This window comes from Metopolophium dirhodum, chromosome 1 (assembly GCF_019925205.1).
Source record: "Metopolophium dirhodum isolate CAU chromosome 1, ASM1992520v1, whole genome shotgun sequence".
In the NCBI taxonomy this organism is placed as follows: domain Eukaryota; kingdom Metazoa; phylum Arthropoda; class Insecta; order Hemiptera; family Aphididae; genus Metopolophium; species Metopolophium dirhodum.
This window is the reverse complement of record NC_083560.1, coordinates 5,415,910-5,439,129: the sequence shown is the minus strand read 5'-3', so window position 1 is coordinate 5,439,129 and position 23,220 is coordinate 5,415,910. Positions and strand designations below refer to the sequence as shown.

The window sequence follows — 23,220 nt, the reverse complement described above, 5'->3', positions numbered from 1 at the left end:
TTTCATAATTTTATTATTATGGATTGCATAAATTACTAGGTAATTAGTGATTAAAAATAAATAAAAATGTATCCAATATTTGTCCAATATGTTAGATTTAAATATCAGCTATACTAAAATTAGCAGTCTGCAGATACTTAAATATAAAATGTAATTATTTAAGTAGAATAGTAAAATATTTTATGGTGTGCATTATTTTATTATACAACTAATATTTTATAATTTTTTTTCATTTCACTATGTGTACAATAAGTTATATAATATATATATTATACATACCTAGTTACTAGTTACAACATTTAGATAATATTAGAGTTTTAAATTTATAAGTAGCTGATCATAATTTTTTTATAATAACTTTAACTAATAATCATAATAATAATTCTTTATTCATGGAAAAAAAATTCCAAATACATAAAATAAAATATGACAGAACTGTATACATGTATATAAAACAAGTAATTTTATATTAGCAATATGTTTATAGAAAGAATAAGAGACAACTTAAAATAATAAATACATATTAAATAAATATGTTTATATTAAAATATAATGTGATAGGTAGGGCTCGGAAGTTGAGGCATTTTGCATTTTTTTTTGGAACTCTTTAGACGATGCTCTCCTGGCTACAAATGTGTTTTATTAGCATGTGAAACTGAAAAACTAAATTTTATTTTGCATTTTTATGCATTTTTTGGCTTTCTTTACTTTTAAGTAATTTTTTGACATTTTTAGGTCATTTTTCGACAATTTTAGCTCATTTTCGACATTTTTAGTCATTTTTACTGATTTCACACTAGTATTCACTTCTTATCGTTTCTTGTCTATGCCGATAACTTAAAACTTGGAATTACCACGGACTAAGATTAGTACCTGTTCGATTTTATCTCGCCGATTACATTTTGTCGTTGTATTGTAGTGAATAATATTATACCTACATTTTATTATTTTTTCCTAATATTCGATTAGTATCCGATTTTATCTCGCCGATTACAGTCGTCGCGTCGTTGTCGTGTAAAAGTGAATTTATTAACAGATAATCGTCGTTCATTTACTTTCGATAATATAAAATACTCTCTAATTGTACAATGCAATGATTTTGATTTTTAAATAATTTGTAAGCATTGATAAATTTATAAAACAAATATTTTTAATTTTTTAATTTTCCTATTTTAAGGACATTTTTGTCATTTTTATGTCATATTTTGAATTTTATAGTAAAATAGAGTAAAATATTTAAAAAAATGTATTTTTATTAATATAAAACTGATATATGTAATTTTTTTAGGTCATTTTTTTAGGACATTTTTTGCTATTTTTATGGTCATTTTTATGGTCATTTTTTATTGTTTTTAAGGTCATCAACTTCCGAGCCCTAGTGATAGGTATGAATAACATAATTAATTATGAGAACAATATAGAGTAATATATAGTAAGAGAAAGAAGAATAATATGTGTCAATATTAACATGAATAATTATATGAATCTATCAAATTCATTTTGAGGTACCTACATTGCCTTCATTAATAGTAATACTGATATTTTTCATTTTTATTTTTAAATTTAAACATGAAAATCAACATAGGAATTATGGCAAGTAAACGAACAATACAAAGGCGTGTTAAGGAAGAGCTAGACTCTATACTTGGATTTGACACTTATACTAATAAAGTAGTAAAATTTAGACCAGATGATATAATGCAAGTAGATAATAACAATACAGAAGAAACTATTCCTGAAAACTATGCTCAAGAACTTTTAAGTGATAGTCCTCAGTTAACTCCTGATCACACATTATTCAAAGTATAAATGCAGCATATTATTTAATAATTATTTATAAACATTACAATTTATAAGGGCTTACATTATATATTTTAGGTTTCTGAAAATATATTGCCCATATCAAATAAACCAACTGATGTTCTTGATGAATTTAAACATAATTTAGTCAAATGGGTAACAGACTTTAATATTTGCCGAAATGCTTTGGATGGTTTATTGGAAGTTTTAAGAAAAGTGCCAGTATTATCAAAACTTCCCAAGGATTCTCGGACTATACTACAAACAAGAACAATGAATGAGACAGAAAATTTAACTACGATAAAACCCGGTCAATATTATCATTTTGGCTTGAGTAATGCAATTCAAAATCATTTCAAAATAAATTCCACAAGTAATATTGATATTATTAAAATTGTTATTGGGATTGACGGTTTACCAATCGCGAAAAGCAGTTCAAGCCAGTTATGGCCAATTTTAGGATACATACGCCCTAATCGCAACTCGGTGTTTCCAATTGGAATTTATTGGGGCTACCAGAAGCCAGATGATTCTAATGATTATCTAGATCAATTTGTGTCAGAAGCTAAGTTATTATTAACAAATGGTATCAATATAAATGGATTAATTATGAAAGTGATTATAGATGGGTTTTCTCTAGATTCTCCAGCAAAATCATTTATACTTAAAATAAAAGGTCATGCAGGTTTTGATTCATGTACGCGATGTTTGGAAGAAGGTGAATACCTGAAAAATCGAACATGCTTTCCATTTACTAATAGTAGTTTAATAAAACGTACACATAATGACTATGTCACCAGAAAATATGAAGAACATCATACTGGAAATATAATTTCTATATTATCTGGTCTACCAAATATTGATATTGTTGATACATTTGCACTGGACTATATGCATCTTGTTTGTCTTGGTATAGTGAAAAAGTTAATCCATTTATGGCTTGATAGAGGTCCTTTAAATGTAAGAATACAAAGTTCAGTATCAAAAAAAATATCAGAACAACTTATATCTTTGAAATCAAGTATACCTTGTGAATTTGCACGTAAGCCAAGATCTTTGAATGAATTAGCAAGATTCAAGGTCACTGAATTCAGACAAATTCTATTGTACACAGGGCAAATTATTTTCAAAGGTTGTATTAAAGATGAATGTTTCAAACACTTTATGTCACTAAATATTGCTATGACTATACTATTGAGTAATAATATGGAAATTAAGTACATAAATTATGCAAGAGACTTACTTAAATATTTTGTACAAAATTTTGAAATAATTTATGGAAAACATTTTATTTCTCATAACGTTCATGGCCTTCTACATATTGCTGATGACTAGATCAATTTTGGTTCTCTGGATAATATAAGTTCCTTCCCTTTTGAAAACTTCATGAAATCACTTAAAAAGATGATAAGAAAGTCAGATAAACCACTTCAACAAATCATAAAAAGGAATTATGAACACAACGAACATAATAATTTTCAGCATAAAAATATAAAAACAGAAATCACTTTAAAAAAAGAACACTCAAATGGACCTCTATTAGATGATTTGACATCACTACAATATAGAAATGTGCATTTCAAAAATATGAAAATTAAGACAATGTCCACAGCTGATCGCTTTATATTGACCAAAGACAATAATATTATGGAAGTTCTCAATATAGGACATACAATGAACACAAATGAAGTTGTTTTGATTGGAAAGTTATACTTAATTAAAATACCATTCTATGAAGAACCAATAAGCTCAACTATCTTAGATATATACATAGTTAAAAATTTATCAAATGAGCTAATTTGGATTCCTCTAAAAGATATTAAAAAAAAAGTAATGCTTATAGAAAAAGATGGCCAAAACATAGCTCTACCAATAATACATTCAGAATATTAAACTAATAAATAAAAATAATAATTATATAGGTACATTTATAAACTGTATTTAATAATAAAATATAATTTAAATAAAATATGATTACAAATTATATGGATTAAACATAAATATAATTATTTCTAACTTAAATTTTAGTGAAATATATTGAAAAATGACTTTTTCTGTCGTTGTATTTAAACATGAAAATGTTGTTGAGGCTGTTCCTTCCAATTGGCTATCAAAAGATGGCATTAAGTGTGCTTGGCCAAAATCAAATTTTAATCCTCAAAAACGGATTGAAAAAATGATGCATCCCAATACATATGAGTACAACTGGTATAATGTACGGGTTTTGGCAACAGATATTAGTAAGTAATAATGTTATAGTTAAACACATCAGTTTATTATACCTACATTTGTTTAGTGTTTTAAATATACAAATTTAAATTAATAGAATATTGATTATAATATAACAATTAATTACTAATCATTGACAAATATCTATATGAAAAATATTTTAAAGTTATACCTACCTAATTTTTAGTAAGTTTAAAAGAAGCTAAGATGAAAGCTACTAAAGCAACATTTACATCAGACTTGCATCATCAAACGAAGGAAAAGAAACCAGAAAAGACAGGTACAAAAAATAATTTAACAGCGATAATTGTTTAAATACTTCAACACAAAAGACTAAAAAAAACAAAACGTTAGAGGCCGTTCAGCAGAAAGTACCAAGTCCTCCCAAGTTTACAGAGAAAGCTGGTAATACAATGATAAACTTAGTTAATTATTTTATAAGTACTTATCCAATACAATACTCGTATTAGATGCTACAGATACTGATGATTTGGATACTGACATGATATATATTCCTCAAAAACTTAAAGGTAAGAAAAACTAGTGAAAAATGTAAGAAGATACTTTAAGTAAACTATGTCTTCAATAATATAATATGTACTAAAAATAGGCAAAAGAAAATTGCCAAATACGTCATTTGATGATGAATGGATGAGGGAAAAAAATTGCCGAATAAATGACAAACCAAATTTGTTATGTGAAGCAATTCAAAAATCATCTCAAAAACAAACTTTTAGTGGTATGAAAAATATAAATTTAAATCTGATAACTTACAAATATAAGTATTATAGACCTGAGTATAGATAAGTAGTTCAGGGGCGTTATTTGAAGTAAAAATAAAATAAATATGAAAATATTTAGTTTATATTAAGTATTTTATGAATAATTGAGGATTTCAAGATTTGTTTTATGTACTTGTACATTACATATTTACATACTATTAATATAATTTAGAATTCCTGGGCTCAATATTTTGAGAAAAAAAAATACAATATTTGTTTTTACAATTGTGTTTATATATAATAAGATTATTACATGGACAACATATAAAGATTTAAATAATTGTTTGTAATAAAAATTACAATACATAATATTGGTCTGCAGAAAATTATTTTGGCCTTCCTAGTTAGTAGCATACCTTTCAAAAAGTTGAAATAACACCCCTGTTGTAGGTACCTTAGTACCTATCGACTATTTTAGTACCTACTTAATATTTATACCTACTTTTTAATAACCTACTAAAATTAACATTAAATACTATGAGTCTTAAACAATATAATTTTGTTTAATAATATTTGATTCAGAAAATAATGTGACATTAATGAACTCACCCGCTGGCATGTGGAACATAACTGATGATGATGATGATGATGATGGCAAAAGCATGACAATAAATCATAACGAATCTTATTTCGACAACAAACTCGACAAAATACAAAAAGAACTTAACGGTAAAATTATTGTAAAATATTATAATATTTTATACACCTATCTACGGTATTAAATATTTATGTTTATAATTTGAATAGAAATATAGAAATACTCAAGTACTAACATAAGAAGTATAATATAATAATATAGAAATACGCTTTAGCCTTTAACGACCTAAACGGAACGCCAGACAACAACAATGACTAATGAGACACGTGCCCACGTGGGTTTGATGTTATCAATTGAATTGTCGGTTTTATTATCACAACTTAAATAATTTGTGAAAAACAATCGATTTCTATGACTTGATAGATAAATATTGTTATGCATTGTTATTATATAATTATAATATAATATAAATATATTATTATAGATAAATAATAGGTATATTACATATAATTATATAATATATTAATACATAGTAATGTAATTATAATAGTAAATTTTATCAAACATTAGGTAATACAATTGATGATTTGAATAAGAATATTCACATTTCTCTTTAATCTTTTACAAAAATAGAGTAGGTACCTACCTAGTTATTATGAATTAAATATACAGCTATTATAGTCGGTAACAAATAATAAACGTTATGTTTAAAAAAAAAATATGAAACTATTGTTTTCAAATTTTCAATTTAATTTAGTTTTTGAACCACTATTTTTTTTTTTAAATCGTATCAGTTACCGAGTACCAAGAAAACTTTGACGTGTTACCTATATTATACTTATACTGTTATACTATACAGCTATACTATACTGTACTATACCTATATTAGTATAATATGTAATAAGAAATACTATTTTAAAATGTACATACTACCTAAAGGTCATTACTATATTGAAATACTGTCAAAATATTACTTAAAAACTTAGAAAGTATTGAGTAGGTGGGTAAATTGAAAAATTGCTTATGAGTAGACTGAGATAAAATATTATGTGTTCCTCTCATATTATATTTTGAGAAAAATGTGCACTAATTTTATGCTTTCTCACTAATTATTGTTAATTTAATATTGTAGATTATATATATATATACCTATATATCACAGCGTTAAATAGGTACCTATATTATGGTATACCTTGTGTCCTTGTATTATATTTTTGTGAACGTATGTTTTTTTTTTTAAGATTCAATTAACGAAATTAGTATTGTTTCACCATCAAAATCAAAAGGTAAAAACGATTACATTTTGATCATACAGCAACTCAACCAACGCCTCATAATTTGAAAGATCGAGGTAATAATAGTAAAAATAGTTTGTTAAAATATCTATGAATTATAATTTACCATATACCTACCTAAAAAACTATATAATTACCTATATGGCTATATCTAATACATTTTACATATTTATACATATTCCTAAATATTAAATAGGTACCTATAAATACTTTATACTTTATACGTTTTAAATAATATAAATGATGCACATATTTTTCAGAAATTGTCATCAATATTCTTCGAGGAATGACAAATATGAAGTATGAAATTAGGGAAAACACAAAAAAACTCGACAGGATTGAAAATATGTTAAATGATATTATGAAAAAATCAAATAATCTTTTATCTTCATCATTACTACAGACCAACAATGACTATTTAATCGATGAAGATTTTAATCAATTTCCATTAACCAATATTGACGAGTTAACTGTACTTGAAGAGAAGTTGAAGGATAATGACTTCCGACTAAAATTGGTGATACTTATGCAATGTGAATGGATTATACTTATTAGTTATTTACTATAATATTTTGTTTGTTATACTACTCTTATACAACCTATATCTACCTAATTTAAGTAAATGCATACTTACTACTTAGATATACGATGCATAAAAAACTTAAAATGTTTACGCCAATATCAATAAAAAATTCAAGTATCTACAACTATGTAGATATCTAATTTTTAATTATGTATAAAGTGTATAAAATGAATAATAATTGTGAAATTGATTGTTAAAAAATAGCAATTAATTCCTATACATCGAACATTATTCATTAACATTATCTTTACTCAAAATCCTCTGAATATAGTGTAAAAAAATAACTTTTTATAGCTATAATACAAAATAAATATTAAACAATAGACAATAATAAGTATTTGTTTTTCAGCAAACATATTTAGCAAGACTGGAACGGCCATCGGTGTCTGATATGACTCGTCAGATAATGGCGAAAATGTTCCACAACAACCTTTTAGCACAGTTTTCATACACTGGCCAAAAAAAGAAAAATGTATTTTCTATACTTAATTCTTGTTCCATTATTTTTGGTAATTATACAATTCGTAAAATTTTTTAAAACCTAATACCTAGTACCTGCTAGAATAATTCTAAATAACAAAATAACATATCTCTATCTTAAGTCTATTTTTTGAACGTTTCAGCTACTGTACGAAGTATACAAGCACACAGAAATTGTACGGATATGGAAATTTTGAAGCCGATGAAATTTTTTATGGCAAACGCGAAATTTAGAGAAGAAAAAAAAAATCTAAACAATAGTTCATTCAATTAAATTTTTAATTCACAACTGTATTCTCATAATTATATATAAATAACTTAAAAATTCAGTATTACATAATTTAAAATCAATAATTTAAACTCATTACTCAATAATATTATACACTATCCCCTATATACATACCACACTTATATACATATAAAATAATATAAACACGTGTATGTATACTATGTATAATTCAAATACTACACTATTGTAGTATATTACACACACTAGCTATATTTCTATAGATACCTTTTAAATGTGTTACTTATAATTATTAATATATTGTCTATAAAAATAAAAATAAAAATTACATTAGGTACCTACTAGTAATAACAAATGTGTTAATATTTATTAGTGAATATCAACTACCTTTTCCTATTTCCTATTATTATTTGTTTTTCTTTTTATATTTACAAAAAAAGTATATCTTACAGCAAGTATAAATATGGTAATATAAATCTTTTTATATAGGTACTATATAGGTATTTGTTTTTATTCAAGTTTGTAATTAGGTAATTATAATATAGTAGGAAATTTTAATTTTTGATCTTTTGTACATAATTTATTATACTTGTCATGGTATAATATAATATATATACATAATATATTATGCACTATAGCAGTTTTTGGGAAATAATTTTTTTTATGTATTTATCAAAATTATAATGGGTCCCTTTAAACGTTTAAACATAATATATAAGTTATATTATTATATTATATTGTCATATTGATTTATTTGATGGCCAGAATTAATATGATACTATGATGTCTTTAAGATACTTCTCCGTCGTGAGTCGAGACTTGCCCTTCAGACATACTCGAACTTCCACTACAATTATCAAGCGATTCTAATTTAATTTTCTTCTTTGCTGCATCCTTATCTAAAATTCAATATTTAATGCTTTATAAAAATTGTTTGAACAAGTTAATATCATCAAGTTACCAGTGGCAAAAATATTTTCTATGTGTTACATTAAATAGTTGAATACTAGAATTGATATTCTCGTTTAATAGCTAAATGAGTCAGTTTTTTATATCCACTTAACAGTAAAATAAATAACAATATTTAATATTAATGAATATACAGAGTGATTATGTCGTTGTAAATGTGTTGTATTCTAACCAGGCAAAATTATTTACCTCAATTTCATAGTGTTTAACCATGTACTTGTACCAAACAGCAAAATCAATGATAATAACTTTATTTTTTAATGGATTCTGTTCAGATCAGTATAGAAAGTGTTAGTCGTGTATTAAATAACCAAAAATATAAACCATTGATGGTGTTGGATGATTACAATTACAATGATATTTGCCAGACTAATTTATACCCTTTGAACGCTTAAACAATAATTATCATTTTTTATATATCATTGTCCATTGATGATTGATAAAATTAATAATTTAACTCTTATAAAAACAACATCTGTTGTTCAATTCATGTTGAAATGTAGATTGGCTTTAAAATTTAAATTTAAAAAAAAAACCTATGAGGTTCGCTAGATAATAATATTATTCTTACACCTAAATTTTATAAGAGGTCAATTCAATCTATTTTATAAACTAACAGACCTAAATGTATATTTTCTGAGCGTACAATTTGCTATCTTATGCGTTTGTAAGACAGAGAGAACGTATGCGGGATAGTGCCCTCTTAATCAAAGATTTAAAGTGACCACACCATATTATACTACATTGTTGTGCCTGTTGGTTGACTTTTATTCTATTGGACTTTATTTCGGGTATTCATGTTAGGTTAGAAATGTATTAATCAGTTGGTTATTGATTTTTTTGAGTGAGTTTCATATATTTAGCATATATAACAAATTAATCAAATAATAATAAATCATACCTGTAACTCTTTTGCAAACTGCACAGCACCACTCTTGTTCAGCTTCAAGAAAACTGCACAACCTATGTGTTCCATTTGATCCACATGAATTGCACAAAAGAATTTCCCATGGTCCGCTGTTTAGAAAATAAAAAAAAAGTATATATTAACGCAACGTGTATTATTATTTTTACATATTTTTTTTAATTTTTAATTTTTTATAATTAAGTTTATCTATATTATAACAAAAAGTTGAATATTTTTGAATAAGAATCAAATTTATTTTAATATATCAATGTCACAAATATTTCATACGTTATTTAGATACATATGGATTATTTAATGCTGTTAGTTTAAAGCTGGTTGCTTTTTTGTGCATTTAATCCAATATGCAGAAGATAAAAGTATATACAGTAAACTTTCGGTAACTCGAAGCTCACAGAAAAAGAATTTTAAGTTATCAAAATCTTAATGTGTTATTGGTATTTGGTAGTGAATTTTATTCGTTTGAGGTGTCGAGAATTTTGAGTTATTTATGTTTAATTACCGACAGCACACTGTACTTCCAGAAGTCCTATTTTAATTTTGAAAAATATTTGAATTCCCAATTCTCTTTGCTTAATAATTAAAACTATTATTGTTATAAAAAAAAATTACTTACGATGGGAGTTGATACTCTTCGTTATGTGGACATAGACATGTTTCTATATTGCATTTTCTTTGCCTTTCCGAGAGCTCGGCAAAAGCATTGGGTATAGTTTCCCAAGAGGGGTCCCTGTGAATAAATTTTTTGTTGAAACTTTTTATAGTATTAAATAATTTAAAGCGTAGATTAAATAACACCATAGATAGTACAAACTATTATAAAATCTGAATAATGAGTGACAAATGGCTGCATTGGTGTTGCCTATATCATATTATATTATAGTGTTATTTAATCTATGGTATCAGTGAATGCATATTAATTTTGTACAAGACTTAAAAGTTATTAAGACCATTTATTTACAATACAATTATAGAAGGATCATCTTTTAAAACTACTTAATAGGTAATTATTAAATTAGTAACTTCTAGTTCCAAATGTACTTAAAAAAAAAATGATATTTAACGTATAAAGCATCTTTAAACAAACAGGGTAATTTTAAGTGCTTATTAGTTTGAAATATTATTCCATTTGATAAAAATGTATTAGTTTCTTTTCGTGTTTTCTTTCGAATGATGAAAATTTTAGTTTCATATTCAGAAGCAGAATATTTATCGTAGTACTCCAAGATTCATGAAAATAAAATTTAATAGAAATCCTATTTGAATCGAGCCCATGAAGTAATATAAAAATTGAATTCTTCTCATATGAAAATTAAATTTTTTATTGTTTATAATTTTGTACTTGATAAGGGAAACTTAACACTTTTTCTTATGGTTTCATACATACATACTTATTACATTTCAATAATTGGGATAAATAAGACTCAATTTACCTTGATGGTATGTATATTCCAAGCGTTAGCATTCTGGATTTGAATTTTTCAACATCGTTGCATAATGGGCATTTAAAATAGTAGCCTGTATTTAAGGCCAAATCTTTAACACATTCTCGGTGAAACCAAGCATCACCTTTGCAACACGGTGCCCAAATAGAAGTTGGTATAGGGGACGGTACAACAGCATCTTTACAAATAGCACATTGAGCAGTAGACTTTTTTAACGCAGATAAATTAACAGTTTGCGTAACACAATGCTTTTGGCAAAACGATCTAAAGATATTTGTTTCAATAAGAATGATATAGAAATAGGTTTACAAATATAAAATTAAATACGTACTTAAATGACTGAAAGTATTGATGTATTGATCCGTTTTTCATGCCACAAGGTAGATGAAACACTTTTCGACATTTTCCTCGACAGCATGATATGGAAGCGCCTTTTTTTTTGCAATAAAAGCAATTCTAAAACAACAATCATGATGTAACTATAATCATAACAGCAATTAGGTTGTGGCTTGGGGGGGGGGGGGCTTAGCCCTCCCTGATTGAATTTAAGCCCCCCTATATTTATTCATATATTAAACCTTGTTTTAGTTAATCTAATATTAATTTATCATGTTTTATTGATAAAATGTGCCAAACAATTTTATTAAATGTTTGAATGTACTTTAAAATAATATTTGACATTTACTTTTGTTACTTTTGTTACTTAATTTGTAATGAATAACTCTAAGGATTTATGAAGTGTTTGGAGGATTTCATAAGATCAGAAATTGTTGTTACCAAAAATGTTTTAAAAGTTATTGGCTTGGAAATTCTGCAAAACCCCTTAAATTCATTGAAAAACTAACAAATTTTTCCAAATTATTAAAAACTATTTATTATAGCAATAACTTTGCTATTTAATATGAAAGTTTATTTTCGGTCTATGCGAATATTGAAAACATTGATAAAATAAACAATTTATGCTACAAGAACGATTTAGTTGTGTTCTTCCACCCTTTCTCCCTTCTATTGCAAGTTTTTTCAATTCTTTGTAAGTTCCTTTATCTAAATCTAACATGATTTGTTTCATATAAGACCGTCTTCCTGGTTTTCTTTCAATTTTCAAATATTTTTAACTATTTATGTCTATAATACTAGACACTGTAAAATATAGGAAGAACATACTTGCTTAGATGCTCGAGAAAGTTCAGCTCTAATATCTTTTAATAAAAATCCATAAATGCCTTCATTGTCTGCACCATTTTGAAGGGATCTTGATGATAATAGCTGAAAATAAGTTTATAGTTATATTTTACTAATAATATATTAATGTTTTATAAATCCACTTACAATACAATAATGATGAATAATAACATCATCTAATTGGTATAATAATCCATATAATTTTTCACTTATTTCTTTATGTCCACACAACATACATGCTTTGTTATGCATTAAATTCAGCTCTACCATCACATTTTTGCGTATGGGTTGACAAACCGTTGGCTTCGATGCATTACCTGTTAAAATTATAACATTTCATTAAAATTCAGTTTTAAAAATTAATAATAGTTGTTATATTTTAGATAAGTAAATCAACATTTTCAAGCATTTGATTATGCAACTGTTGCACATTATCTATTTGGAGTAATCATTTTTCATCACCTTTTTTTTTTTTTAAATTGGTGTGACAGAGAACTTATTTTCTAAACTGATAAGAATACAACACTTTCTAGAAATTGAGAAAATTATATAGGATAGGATATGGAATATGGAGACGGCATAATGAGCTAAGGAGTAAATAGAAATATCATCGGGACAAGGTGACTTAGAAATTTAAAGGAAACACACTCTATCGACCATCAGTAACTGAGTTAACTGAAATGCAACCATGAGAGGGTAGATACTGAGAGAGTGTTCATGCATTATAGGGTTGGATTGGAGAGGAATTTTTGTTAGAGGTTTAGTTTTATATACTGATGAAAAATATTTTATGATGAGGTCGGATATGCCCTCACCATTTCTGGCTATTTCCACATCTAAATGTAGAGACTTAGAAATAGTTTGGGAACGCGTATTGTAAGATACCCACTTCCAAAAATATTTAGGATCAGTCCTGTACGTTCTGAACAATGTATTAAGTCATTAAACACTAATTTTTATTGAGATTTCTCTTGTGATCTTTTTTTTTTTAACTGAAAACCATGTATAAAAGAGAAGCTTTTAATAATAGAACATCCTGTAATAGATGTGAGAAAATGTGTGCACTTAGTTATACCTGATTTTATATTTAGCCCACCAAAGAGATGTAATAATAATATGTTAAGCAATACATACTATATACATATATACTTTTTAACTCAATATTCAATTATGTCCTCCATAGGTACCATATTAATTAATTAAAATGTATAATGATACTTAAACCAAGAATTAATAATGTTTATGCAAACTTAATTTAAAGTGATATATTTTTAACTTAACAATTTATTAATATGGATATTATGGATAATTTAAATCAAATTTAACAATATTGATTAGAATTAATTTTGAAAATAAAAATTCCGGCAAACCGGACGGTGGATACTCACGTGTTCTAGAAACTGGCGCCATGGATGTTATGAATATTTGTCCTCGTGTGGATACCCGTTCGTCGCCGCTTCTGCTGACCCTGTTGCTCTGACGGCGATAACGAAGAAGAATGCAATTTGCCACGGCTGCTCGACTTGTAGTGGCTGATTACGATTTCTGACTAGGAACACTAAAATGACGGTAGAGGTTACTGATGAAGCACTGACACTTATACTGATACTGATGTACTGGAATTCTAAAATATTATTATACATTCCTTTGTATTTTCATAAAAAGTGTACTGTATGTCATCTACCAGTACGATATTATTATATTTTACGATTAAAATTAATATTTTATTAGGATTTTTTTCACTGAGTACTTAATATCTTCGATTTTAGAAACCTTTTTTCTAATAATATTCACTATATACGAGTACCCTTAGCTAAATTCATTTCGATACGCAAATTATATAAATTATAACACAAGAATTTTTACAATAAAAAAGTGGATTTACATTATTGTTGTTTTTTTTCAAAAATCGTTGTGTCGCAATTGCAGTAAGATTTTCTCAAAAACACAAAAAATTGCATGTATTTTAAAATGTTAAAAACGCGAATATTTCCCAACTTAATTTTTTTAAATAAAAATATAATACTTAATGTATCCGTATATCTGGGTTATGTTTATTTTCCGTAGTTATTTTAGTTCATACTATTCAACTAGTGTTTTATTTGTTATAATAGTCCCTGCTAACGTTTCGTGTTAATTTTAATCATCATAACGAACAGTAACATTTTGTCAGCGTAGGATATTTTATATTATATTTATATTGTAATTATTAGTACGGTAGCCGGTAAGTTGAACGAATATTATTTGCACATGATCATATAATAATTCGTATTTAATAATATACTTTAGAAGGTTCAAGTATCCAAGAATAATATTTTTAAATTATAACAAAATAACTAAAATTGTTATTTACTAAAAATAACTATAAAAAAATTGTGTTTACATATTTTTTTTAGATTTTTTGGTTACAGAATAATTAGTTGCTTACATAAAACATTGTTTTAAATGTTTAATCCTTAGCTATAAAAGTTAAACATTTTATAATTATTCAATTACTAAATAATTAGTAATTTTTGAATTTGCTTAATTTTTTATAACATTTGAACATTAAATTCTTATAAAAAAAGTCTTGCCTATGTACTTTAATACTTTTAATATTTTTATACTGATAATGTAATAATGTGTTAATAATGCCTTGTATTTTCAAGCTTTTTGACCAACAAATAAAATTGTATTGACATATTTTATTGAAACAATAACTAAAATATCGGGCAAGTGGGTGACGCATTGACGCTCTCCAATATAATATTATGCAAGTGGGAATATGCAGTGAAGGAGATACGCGCTGCCGGACGAAGACCGGTTGTCGCCTCGTGTCTTCTCTTTTCGATCAGAGTATAATAAACTATATTTCGAATTTTATCAAAAACGTTTGTAAACTTATATATTGAATGGGACTGTTACTTGCAATCAACAAATTTGTTACAGTGGAGTAATGGACACATATTAGCGAACGGTAGTCACTCGACGAGAATTTTGTAACCAGTTCAATACTAACAAACAAAAAAACGAGTAGACATAACCAACTGATTACAATGTGATTTTAAACAAAGGTGTGTGGGATTGCAAGAGGTGCTGTCATTTTGGGTTAAAAAGCTTGAAAGACGACACTCTATTAACAGGTGGCGTCGTGCACAAACGTGCTCAAAAAGGCATTCCGGCCGTTGGCTTGTGAATGTACAATTGCCTGGTCAAAAGGTAAAAACAAAACGGTAAACGAGATCAAATAGTTTTACTTACCGTTAGTAGAAGACTTGCAATCTAAATTTCAGATTCGAACGGATGAAAATTCACCAGAAAACTATGATACCGATACGGGCGGTGACAAAATGACGACCGTCTCGAACAATGATATCGTAGTAAATGCCGACCGTGTGGATGTGCGGCTGTCGTAGCGCCCCTGTCTGGGTTAGGTGAGATAATAAACATGGCTGCCATCGCGTCGGTACCACACCGATAAATAAATAATTATACGTTTTTATTTTTCTGGTAATGTTTAAAACCAAAATTTTATTGTTTGCGAAATGTATTTTGTTTGGGCTATGATATAGATATTTGCCCTTTTTTAAGTCCAAATTTGCGGTTTCTGGCAATGGGTACGAGATTAATATTAACGAAAGTAATTTGGTGTCTACTGTAACTGTAGAGTTGCCAACCCAAATCACACGTAATTGCCAAAAAGAGGTGCTCCTATTTTCATCGATCATCTTAAATATTATATATTATTGTTAAGTCCTGAATATACTCAATATTTAGATTTGGCTCGTCAATTATTGGATACTTTAGTTCAGAATTTTGAAAGTATATAATATGGTCGTCACTTAATATCACACAATATACACAGACTTTTGCATTTATGTGATTATTATGCCAAATTTGGTTCATTAGATCAATGTTGTATATTGTCCCAAATTAATATAAAAATTATATGGGCGTTTAAAAAAAAAAATTATATGAAAACCTCATAAGTTATTAGAACAAATTGTAAATAGATATAATGAGAAAACAAGTGTTCCAAATCACAATATTAACCAAAATAAAATTCATCTTTCTGGCCCCCGTTGCAATGGACCTGAAAGTACTACAAGATATTCTCAATTTAAGGTTCTTGAATCAAAAAAATCCACTGTTAAATCACACATCGAAGCTAATTCCTTAATTCTTACATAAAAAAAAAAAGTAGTCAATGTTTTTAATACCATTCAAACTGAACATAAAGATATTTTCCTAATATGTAAGCAATTCAAACATTACGAATTACTATTTAATAAACCAATTAAGTCGTCATTATATTTATTATATTTCATAATATTTAATTAAAATCAAAATACTTTTAACTAACTATGTTTTTTAATTTATTGTTTAGGTATAATATGATTTTATAATATTAATCATATTAGTTTTTATAAATAAATAATGAATATACATAAATATGAATAATAATTTAACTTGATTTGACAGTATTTTTACATGAAGTAAGCTTAAATATACAACTTTATAAACTTCTCCAAAACGGCTGAAACGATTTTAATTACATTTTTTGAATGGGTCTCTGAATGGTTTGGATTCCCAATTGGGTAAGTTCAACTCAGAGATATACCTACTGGCTACTGATTAAAGGATTCTGATATTTAAAATTGGAATCAAACATTTATTTTTCTATAAATAAATGGGGTGCCATTGGTATTAATAAGAAATTATATTGTTATTACAATAAGAAGAAATAAGGCATGAACTTTTTTTTTTTATTAATATATTTATTAAAAACACAAATTTTTGGTCTGGATAATGTCAGGTGGGAAAGCTTGTATGTATATATTTCTTTATTCATCTGACAATATTAACATATTCGTTTTTCAATAGCTTCCGAATGTGGTCAGTTGTTAATTTTAAGAATGACAACTCTGTGGAAGCAGTACCATCTTTTTGGAACGAAAAAGATAAATGTGCCTGGCTGAAAAAGATCCTACAATGATTTTTAAACGTAGGATATTACCAATATTGGAACTGAAGTGTACTACAGTAAAATTAATCAGTTTGCCTACCTTCGGTGTCTTATCTTTATCGGGTACATTGTTCATGTACAATTTTAGAACTATGACATAAACTATCAATTTGATAGTGACAACATTTACAAAAACTGGTTTTTATCGAATAATTATTTCGTTATATAGAAACATCAGATTCGTTATTTGGAGATACATTTACGTGTAATTAACAATGAAGGTCATAGTTCTTAAAAATATTTCGTTAAACAGAAAATGTCGTTAAATGGAAGTTCGTTATATGGAAGTTTCACTGTATATAAATGTTATTATTTTTAAGAAAAAGAAAACGATTTATTCTATGATACAAACCATGAGATACTTTTTACATCTGCATCCCCATTCAAGGTAACTACTTCATCAAATGTTTCCGCTATTACTAAAGATATTGTTACTGAGATGTCTGGTAAGTTGAATTGATTAACATCTAATATTTATTGATTATGCCTAAATAGAAATCTTTTCCTATTTTAAAATATAGGGTTTCTTATTATTGCCTAGATACCATAAACAAAATCAACAAAACCGCACTCAACATCTAAAACTTTCAGTGATAGACTCGAGAAATTGGAAAACAATATTTCTTTAACAGTAAATTGACCTTTTATCAAACTTCAATGTAAGAACCTATATTCTCTCAGTGATTTTTTACAATATTTAAACTTTTACGTGAGTTAAGAGCATTTTTAAATATTAATATTTTACATACTCCATTTAAAAATTAAAATATTGTAGAACTACTGAGAATACATAGATAATGTTTTTGAGTTTAAGTTTGATAATAAGTCAATTCACTTTTAATATTTAAGGGAACAACATAAAGTTGGAACTGCAGGATGTACATTTTTGTATATTATGTGTTAGTAACACAGTGACAACACATGTGGGTACAACGTCTTTTTAATAGTATATATAATTTTCGAGTATATGATATACCAAACTTACATTTTATCATACCACATATAAGTATCATAAAAAATACTGAAGTATATGAGAAATATAGTAAAGCATTGTTATATAAGTTATAACCATTATATTTATACATATTGATTCTTGCTATTATTGTTCATTAGTTTAAATTTTTTGAAAATGTTTCTTACAGATGTTTTAATTATCAAGGCTTGTACGTCCTACTTTACCAAGCACTGTAAAGGCAATGTTTAGATTCCTATTTATGGATTCCTTGTTGATAAATTATAGCTATAAAGGTAAAAAAAAAAGATATTTAAACTATGCCACCTGCTACTGATTTCATTTTTGGTAGTTATAATAATATAAAAAAAAAACTATCTAGTATACCTTAATATATCTATAATTTAAATGTTTTCAGGTTCATTAAAAAAGATCAAAAATGTAAAAACAGCAACACTATTGATATCAAATATCCAATTAAAGTGTTTATCGCTGGTGCCAAGTTTAGGTCAAAAAAACCGAACAATATGAAATTACAAGTGACAATGATAACTCTTCAATCTAATCATAAATATTTAAACTTGAAATCATAACAATTCACAGTATGTTTCAAAGATTTTCTCCTATAATATATTACTTTAATATTACTCATACTTTACATTTTATACAATTAAATATAAAAAAAAACTCATTGCTTTAAATTTATAAATAGAATAAAAAATAACACTTATATGCTAGTAACTAACCAGTATTTTCGATTTGACTTTTTTCCTGTCCTGGTGAAAATATATTTTTACACAAATATATATTGTTGTAGTCTTATTTTTTAGTGTTTATATACTCATTATTAATAACATACGATTAACTAACAATTTAAAGTTTAAACATTGCATCATAATTTATAACCAGTAGAATTAAAAATTAAATAAAAGAGTCGGCTTTCTTTCTTGATTCTACTGACTTGATACGCAATCCATAATCTCCAATGTTATAAAATAAAAAACCAATACTTTTCATATGATGTTTAAATAATGGCTGTATTAACTGCTGCATTTAAGTTCAAACTATTAATATGTGTGGAAATATTAATAAAATATTGTTATGTTATATCAATAATAATAATATTAATTTATTAAAACATAATTTATTATGGTTTTTATATAAATAATAATTATACAGTGTTATACCATATTATTGTATTGCTATTAAAAATTACATTATACTATTATTATTAATAAAATATTATTTTATTATTAAAATATTATTTTATTATTATTGATAAAAATATTATATTGATGTCGCAACATAAATTATTTGACTGATAATATATCAATTTAACTCTCGTGGCCCAAAAATATTCATAAGACATCATTTTAACATTTTTCAAATCAAAAAATAGGTTCGAAAAAGCGTTTTTCTAATCATATCATTACAAGAATGATATTTTTAAAACATAAAAAAAATAATTCATTGTTATCTGGGTAGGCATAATTTTTTTTATAAGCATTTAAGGTTACTTGAAAATTTCACTGAATGTTTATATTAGTATTTTCTATGCACGATAAAATTTTGAAAATAATTTGACTCTTTTTGAGCTGTTTACGGACATTGTCAGTTTTAAATTTTTTTATTTTTTTTTTTCTATAAATATCATTAAAATTTTATTTGTTGGATGGAAAAGAGTGAAAATTTAATGCAAGGCTCCCGATATAATGTTACAATAGCTGTTGAAAAATATTAAAAATGCATAGGCACAACTTTTTTTAGTAAGCATTTAAAGTTCAAATTTTGAAGTTCTTATTTTGTAGTTAAAAATTTATAAAATGTTCAACTTTTATAGCTGAGGATTGAAAATTGAAAACAAGATTCCACGTAAATAGGTTATATATAAATTACTTTATTCACAATAATATCATCAAATATACTATCTATATAATGATAGTAATATCAAAGGCTGACTTATACAATTGTAATCATTAATGATATTATATAATTGAATTCAAATTTAACACTATCCATTTACAGTGACCCACTTGTAACCTACTGTACATTAGAGTGATATCCACTCACCCACTTTTTACTTTTACTATTTCAAATTTCGTCAAACAACTCATAGACCATAAAAATAACTGTTTGGTGATCAATTGAGTATTGAGATTTTGACTTATTTAAAAAAAAAATGTATGATACAAAATTAAAAAATAAATTTTCATGGCTAAATAATAATTTTTTTTTTAAAATCACGTAAATACTTACATAAATACAACATACAAGTTATGTAATATATGTGTAATTATTACAGATCTAATCATGAAATATAATATAATTTCTATTTTATTGATGGTTGATATACTATATAAACCAATCCAATAAAATCCATCACTTGCTGCATGGTGAGAATTACGATATGAATTACGCCAGAATTACGCCATCCAACCTCTAATATAATTTTGTTTTTTCGACACCAAAGTCGTACTACTTACCAAAACAATATTTAATTTTTATACCTAATTCAATTTTTTTCTAAAAAAAGGTATCTGTGCAGTATAAGTATAAACATTTATCAGTCCCATGTGCGGGCAGTGCTGAAAGAGTTAAAAACAGCAATAATAATTACAGCATAATAGCTCTTATACCCACGTTACAGCACTCACTTCCTTGCGTATCGCATAAGTTCTGTACAAAAAATAATTAAATATTACAAAATGTTGTTTTTCTAATGCATCTAATGTACAGGGTGTATCTTATGTCATTGTGCGAATTTCGTTTAAGTAGCCCGCGTACTTTTTGTTGATTTTACGTATTATAATTCATATTCCAGTTTAGGAAGCTTAATCATAAGCAAAAAGACAAGTTTGCACAAACCCTCCCCCCCTCCACTGTTAAACATTTCTGGATTCGCTTTGTTGTGTAAAATCGGTTTGTAGTGGTGGACGAGAAATAATTATTATCCTCGTCTGTAAAAGCGTTTCGAGTTGCCGCCGAAAACTAAGGCGGTGTCTAATCAAGTATTATCAACTCAATCAAACCAGCTGCGGCTGCAATTGGCTAAAGTTCCAGTAACCTGTAGTAAATACAGTGCCAAATTATAGGTGTGTCTACGGACTAATATGGGTGGAGTGATTAAATTATCTATTATCCTAATTATAATCATATTTATCTTATAATGTTCCTTAATTAATATAGAACTGCTAGAGCTTTATTGATCAGTTATCATCAAAATGTCATTATAGACTCATTTTTTATACCACCATATTCCGAAAGCTATATATATATCTTACACTCCATCGAATTTCTAAATGTCTTCTAGAAAATATACAATTTTTTTTTATTAAAGAAAAAATAGAATACATTACAGTATACATAAAAAAATTTACAAGTTAAAACTAGAACTCTTACAATGTATTATTATGTTTAATCTACCTCATTAAGCAGTGCTTGAGGCGAGGTAGACGCAAGTTGAACATTATATTATTTAAAAGTAAAAATAAGAAAATTAACTTTAAAACTATTAAGCAATATTTAAAATATTTAAACTCGTATTTAATACAGAAGGAAGTCTATATAACGACAGTAAGTAAAACAATAATAAGTAAAAATTTTATTAAAACTAAAACAAACCTAAAATTGTGATTTTAAATAATATTAAAATACTTAAATTCTAGATATTTTAATATTGTTTTAATTAATCATATACATTTTTCTTTTTTATCATCTCCTTAAGTAATTATTTATTAATTTATTCTTATATTAAACTTACACTTCTTTTTTGATTATTGTATTATATAGTATATTATATATATATTATAGTATTTTATAGTTTATCTTGTTTTATATTTATATTTTTACTTTCTGTTATGTATTACTAATATTAGTTATCGTCCGTTAAACAAAATAAACTATAAACAACAATTTAACTTGCCACCAGCTATCTTATTATTGTCATTAATTAAATATTTAATGTCATCATAAATAGCTCATTGCGTTCCTGTTGGAGGTATGATCTTTGGCTATAGCTATTATGACCTATAAATAATTGTTAGGCTGTCGAGCTCTTGTCGCACAGTACAACGGTTTTTAACACTTATAATTAATAAATAAGAAAGAATAATATTATATATTATATGCTAAACAACATTGTATTGAATATTGCAAATAATAATAATTGTGTTATACAGACTAATCTTGACGAGGACGTTTCCCAGATCGATTCACGCATAAGTGTTTATAATAATAATTGAATAATAAAAAGTAATACAAGATACAAAAAATATAATAATATATTATAAATAATAAGATGATAGGACTCATCACTTAACGCTGTTGTCCCGGAACGCGCTGGTGGACAGCGGCCGTTGACCTATTTTCGTCGAATTTATAGATGTGGCTGACGTCCGCGTTGTCGGCGATGGCGTATTCGACGACGGTGAGTGGCGGTGTCAACGACGGGGTAAGAAACGACGGTAAATGTGCCGACCTAAGGTTGATGTAGTTACTAGACTGGGGCAATAACCCCAGTTACCCCCCCCCCCCCCCCCAATGACGCCACTGAGCACATGACAACGCACACGCTACAAACTGCCAAAGAACCCACTTCCGCCCGCTCACTGGAATAAAATATATTACTCGCGGCAACTCGGCGAATATGGGTCGTACGCGCCCGTATTGTTCACCACGACGACGGCGATGATGCGTCCGACGGCGGATTAAAATGTTAATTCGTCCGAACGCGCCGTGTGGAAAGAATAACACGAGGTTTTGTATAGCTGCTGTGGCCCTGTGGGTTTC

The 23,220-nt window shown here is 26.7% G+C and overlaps 1 protein-coding gene and 1 pseudogene across 1 annotated transcript; one reads left to right on the top strand and one right to left on the bottom strand.

Annotated features, from left to right (window-relative positions):
- The first annotated feature begins 3,844 nt into the window (after positions 1–3,844).
- On the top strand, positions 3,845–18,769 carry LOC132939271 (uncharacterized; annotated as a pseudogene).
- LOC132936812 (G2/M phase-specific E3 ubiquitin-protein ligase-like) lies at positions 8,744–14,034 on the bottom strand. The gene is made up of 8 exons (XM_061003589.1): positions 13,864–14,034; positions 12,623–12,792; positions 12,458–12,559; positions 11,625–11,749; positions 11,282–11,557; positions 10,465–10,578; positions 9,825–9,940; positions 8,744–8,853 (listed from the first exon to the last, which is right to left on the bottom strand). Exons 1-8 carry the CDS (start codon positions 13,883–13,885, stop codon positions 8,744–8,746), a joined length of 1,035 nt encoding a protein of 344 aa, XP_060859572.1. The 5' UTR covers positions 13,886–14,034.
- Positions 18,770–23,220: the final 4,451 nt, after the last annotated feature.

Bases quoted from the DNA above. Each gene is read 5' to 3' on its own strand.
- LOC132936812 (XM_061003589.1), bottom strand. From the start codon at position 13,885: ATGGCGCCAGTTTCTAGAACAC. The intron at 12,793-13,863 runs GTGAGTATCCAC...TAATTTTAACAG, and splicing joins GGCGCCAGTTTCTAGAACAC to GTAATGCATCGAAGCCAACG. The intron at 10,579-11,281 runs GTAAATTGAGTC...ATTTATTCACAG, and splicing joins GGAATATACATACCATCAAG to GGACCCCTCTTGGGAAACTA.